The sequence below is a fragment of the Acanthamoeba castellanii genome (genome assembly GCF_000313135.1).
Source record: "Acanthamoeba castellanii str. Neff unplaced genomic scaffold scf7180000084757, whole genome shotgun sequence".
Classification (NCBI taxonomy): domain Eukaryota; phylum Discosea; order Longamoebia; family Acanthamoebidae; genus Acanthamoeba; species Acanthamoeba castellanii.
The window spans coordinates 351782-356126 of record NW_004457453.1 but is presented as its reverse complement, the minus strand read 5'-3'; the positions used below and the strand labels follow the sequence as shown (position 1 = coordinate 356126).

Below are 4345 nucleotides of genomic sequence, written 5' to 3'. Positions count from 1 at the left end.
AGCGGGAGCATGTAGGGCTCCTTCATGCCGTCGAAGGACACCTCGTTGATCAGGTTGTTCAGCAGCTTCACCACCAGCATCGCGCTACGGCGCGTATGACGCTCCATCTCTGTGATATGACGGGGTGTGGTGGTGGTGGGGAGGCGCAGAAATGAAGCGTAAGCAACCAACACACGAACAGTGAGTACTGGACTGGGTTGGTCGTACCGGGGATGCCGGGGTTGGGCGTGAGCACGCCCGGGTTGAGGAAGCGGAGGAAGAGGAGGTTGCCGAGGGACAGGAGGCGCATGTCGGAGAACTTGCTCGCCACCTTCTCGCTCACGAACTTGAGCAGACGACGGATGCCACTGCAGAAGCGAAGAACGATTGGGGAAGGTGTAAACATTCATATTACATATAAATATAAATATAAATATAAATATAAATATAAATGAATGAGTGTAAATGCGGAGAGAGAAGAGGATCGGGGGGGGCACGTACATGGGGCACTCGTGGACGGAGTTGCAGACGTGGTCGACGAAGAGCTGGGAGATGCGGATGAGCTTGTCGACGTTCTCGGCGGCCTTGGTCGGGTCCTCCATGCGCTGCGAGTCGATCTCGAGGGGGTACGGGTAGCCCAGCAGGTTCTGGAGGAGGGGCCTGATCGAGTAGCGCAGGAACCCGTCCCCGAGTCGCTTCATGTACGCGTTCAGCAACCGAATGGCGCCGCTCTCGTCACGGAACAGCAGCGCGCTCGAGTCTGGGTACAAGCCACACACGACACGACACGACACGGACACACACATGTGTGTGAGATCAACACGGCGCGGGAATTCGCGGGAAGTAGTGAGTAAGAGTACCCTTGGGGCAGGAGTTGATCTCGATGTTGAAGGCCGTGTGGAGGAGGGGCTCGATCTTGTTCATCTTCATGTAGAAGTCGACGACGCCCGAGTAGAAGTTGTCGCGCTCCTCCTCGAGGGTGTTGAGGCGGAGCAGCTCCACCATCATCGGGTACCCGTTCTTGGCGTCGTCCAGCAGGAGCTTGAACGTGGGCAGCGAGGCACCCATGCCCAGCAGGGTCGAGTGGGCCGCGCCGGACTCGATGTGGGCCGCGAGGGGCACGTGGGGCAGCATCGAGCCGACGCTCACCTGCTCCCCGTCCTCGAGGTGCGACGACGCGGCGCGCGGGCACGCGACGGTGGACGCGCCCTCGAGGGCCGCCTTGTAGAGGCTGTAGAGCGGGAACAGGTGGATGTCGTTGAGGTACGTGGCACCCTTCAGGCAGCTCGTGCACGGCACCATCGGCTCCACGCTCACTCCCGCGTACTCCCATCCGCGCACCACCTCTGCACGCAACACACAACACAACACACACACCGACCGAGGTGAGCGGATGCCGGGAGAGGGGCTCGGGGTGGGGGGGCGCACCCTCGATGGCGGCGTCGAGGAGCTCGATGGCGCTCTGGGGCACGTTGGACTGGGTGGCGGCGGTGTCCGGGGTCACGGTCTCGCCCTCGCCTGCCCGCATGCGCGCCGTGATGAAGCCCTCGGCGAAGAAGTGCTCGAGCAGCACCCGCTCCTTGTTCTGGTAGACGAGTCGCACACAACACACGTCAGGCCAACCGCTCGAGGGATTCGATAGAAGAGAAGAAGGAGGAGGAGGAGGAGGGGAAGAAGGAAGAAGGAAGAAAGAGGAAGAAGAGGAAGAAGAAACGTACAAAGTCAAAGAGGAGGGAGTTGCGGGAGAAGGAGAGGATCTTGATGGGGTAGGTGGCGACGCGGGCCATGACGCGGGCGAAGAAGCCGTCGATGAGGTGCTGCACAAAGTAGAAGCGGCCGTAGACGAGGTCGTCCTTGGCCTCGGCGCGGGAGCCCTTCTTCTTCTTGAGCTTCTTCTTGCCCTCGCGCTTGTCGGGGTCGTCGGCGCGCCCGACGAGCGGCAGGAAGGAGAAGTGGGGCTCGGCCGGGCGGTCGGGCAGGAGCGCGGGCAGGATAACCTCGGCGTCGTCGGGCAGGCCACCCTTGGCGCCGCCGCCGCTGCTGTGGAAGCGGAGGAGGGCGAGGTCGAGGTGGTGGTAGAGGGTGAGGAGGAAGGCGGGCGGGACCTGCCAGATGTGGGGCAGCTTGAGGAAGGCGCGCAGGGTGGACGGACTGAGCAGGCCGGTGCCGGCGGCGCTGGCGCCGGCGTACTTGGACTTGACGAGCTGGAGCGAGGCCATGAAGTTGGCGAGCCACTGCGGGTGGAGCACGACGGTGCGGCCCAGGGGGCGGCCGAGGATGTCGTCGCAGCCGGCGGCGCCGGCGGGGGGCCGCTGGAGCTGGAGCACGTAGCCAAACTCGGAGAGGAAGGCGGTGGCGGCGTGGAGCTGGTCGTCGGTGTCGATGCCGGCGAGGATGGCGAAGGCGCGCCACTCGCGCCAGGTCATGAGCGGGAGGGTGCGGTAGTAGCGCTCGCGGATGATCATCTCGCGGAGGAGCAGGAAGCTCTTGGGCACCTCGCTTTGGGCGGCGACGCGGCGGTCCTTGGAGACCTCGTCGTCGACGGCGGCCTTGAGGTCGGCGAGGCCCGCGTTGGTGGTGTTGGAGACAAACACGACGCCGCGCACGGCGTACTTGGCGGCGAAGCGGGCGGTGAGGTCGGCGCGCAGCTTGTCCATCCGGATCTGCGTGATCGACGGATCGTCGCACTTGGTGCCCACGAGCAGGATCGAGGCGGCCTTGCCGCAGCGCGCCGTGATCATGTCGAGCCACTGCTGCAGGTGCGCCGTCGGGTCGGTCTCGACGGCGCTGAAGACGACCAGGTAGAGGGCGCGCTCGTCAAAGAAGGTCTGGTAGAGCGGCCAGTAGCTCTCCTGGCCGGTGAAGTCCCACACGCTCAGCTGCACGGACTGCTTCTGCCCGTTGAGCGTCACGTTGTCGAGCGACCACTCCTCGATGCTCGCGATGCCGTCGTTGGTCGGCAGCAGCTCGTCGGTGCAGAACGTGACCGACCCGCGCGGCGACGACATCGGCGACGACTCGGTCGACGCGTCCGTCGTGTCCGTCGCCGTCGTCGAGCGCGCCGAGTTGGACACGCCCGCCGTGTTCCACGTCGACGCGCCGCTCAGGTTGAGCGTGTTGGACGTGGCCGAGCCGAAGCCCGAGCTCACCGTGTTGCTCGACCCGTGCAGTTCCTTGCCCTCGGGCACAGCCGACACCGAGGCGCTGCCGGTGGAGGCCACCTCGGTCACGTTGTTGTCCGTCGCGGCCGAGAGCGTGCGCAGGAGGGAGCTCTTGCCCACGTTCTGCGAGCCGACGATCATGAGCTTGAAGTGGTGCATGGCTTCCTTGCCCTCGAAGGCCTGCTCCTTGAGGTAGGCCAGGAAGTGGGCCTGGCCCTTCTGCATCACCTCCTGCGGCGGGTACTTGATGTCCTCCACGTCGAGCGCGAACGAGGGCGCACGCGCCCCGCCGTCCTTGCCGCCCGGCCCGCCACCGCCGCCGGTGCTAGCCGAGCCCACGAGGGACTCCCGGCGGTCGGGCGTGGGGGTCGACGAGCCGCCGGGGCGCGCGCCGCGGGCGATGTCGGGCCGGCCCTGGGCGACGCCGCCGCCGCCGGCGGTGGCCTCGGGCTTGTCGCGGACGAGGTTGACGAGGAGGGCGACCTGGGGCGGGAGGACGGTGATCTCGTTGTCGCGGAGGTTGAGCTTGTTGAGCTTGCGGAGGAAGCCGATCTCGGGCGGGATCTCCATGATGTAGTTCTTGGAGAGGTCGAGCTCGAGCAGGGAGGAGGCCACGTTCTCGATCTCGGGCGGGATGACGGTGATGGAGTTGCTGGCCATCTGGAGGCGGGCGAGCTTCTTGAGCTGGAAGACCTCGAACGGGATGAAGGCCAGCGCGCACGACGAGAGATCGAGGCTCGTGAGCCCGCCCAGGCCGTTCCAGAAGGTGGCCAGGCGGGTGATGTCCTTCTCGCCGAGCGTCCACGCGATGAGATCGGCGAACGAGGTCTGCGTGGCGTCGCGCTTGGAGAGGGCGAGACTGCTGTCATCGTCCTTGGCGCCCTTCTTGCCCTTGTTGCCCTTCTTGTCCTTCTTGCCCTTGTTGCCCTTCTTGCCCTTCTTGCCGCCGTCCTTGGTGATGGTGTCCTTGTTGTCCATGAAGCTGCCCTTGCGCTTGCCCTCGCCCTCGCTGTCGGCGCCCGAGCCCGCGTCCTTGTCCTTCTTGCCCTTCTTGCTCCGCTTCAGCCGCGACCGCTGCGGTGACGCCCGGCTCTGGAACACGCCGAACGCCAGCCGCTTCTTGCCCTTCACCGACGGCTCGCCCGGCGCCACCAACTCGGACGACGAACTGCGCGGTTAAGAAGAAAGCAAGAAAGAAAGAAAGA

The 4345-nt window shown here is 65.3% G+C and overlaps 1 protein-coding gene across 1 annotated transcript in view; it reads right to left on the bottom strand.

Annotated features, from left to right (window-relative positions):
• Positions 1 to 84: 84 nt before the first annotated feature.
• The window catches only part of ACA1_209890 (ROCO family protein kinase, putative), a gene marked incomplete at both ends in the record, with an annotated part of 9497 nt that continues 5236 nt past the window's right edge, over positions 85 to 4345 (bottom strand). Inside the window, 6 exons of the mRNA XM_004339981.1 lie at positions 85 to 107; positions 208 to 347; positions 481 to 739; positions 840 to 1325; positions 1408 to 1564; positions 1698 to 4308. Coding sequence (XP_004340029.1) covers positions 85 to 107; positions 208 to 347; positions 481 to 739; positions 840 to 1325; positions 1408 to 1564; positions 1698 to 4308 — 3676 coding nt within the window. The remainder of the gene's footprint in view (positions 108 to 207; positions 348 to 480; positions 740 to 839; positions 1326 to 1407; positions 1565 to 1697; positions 4309 to 4345) is intronic.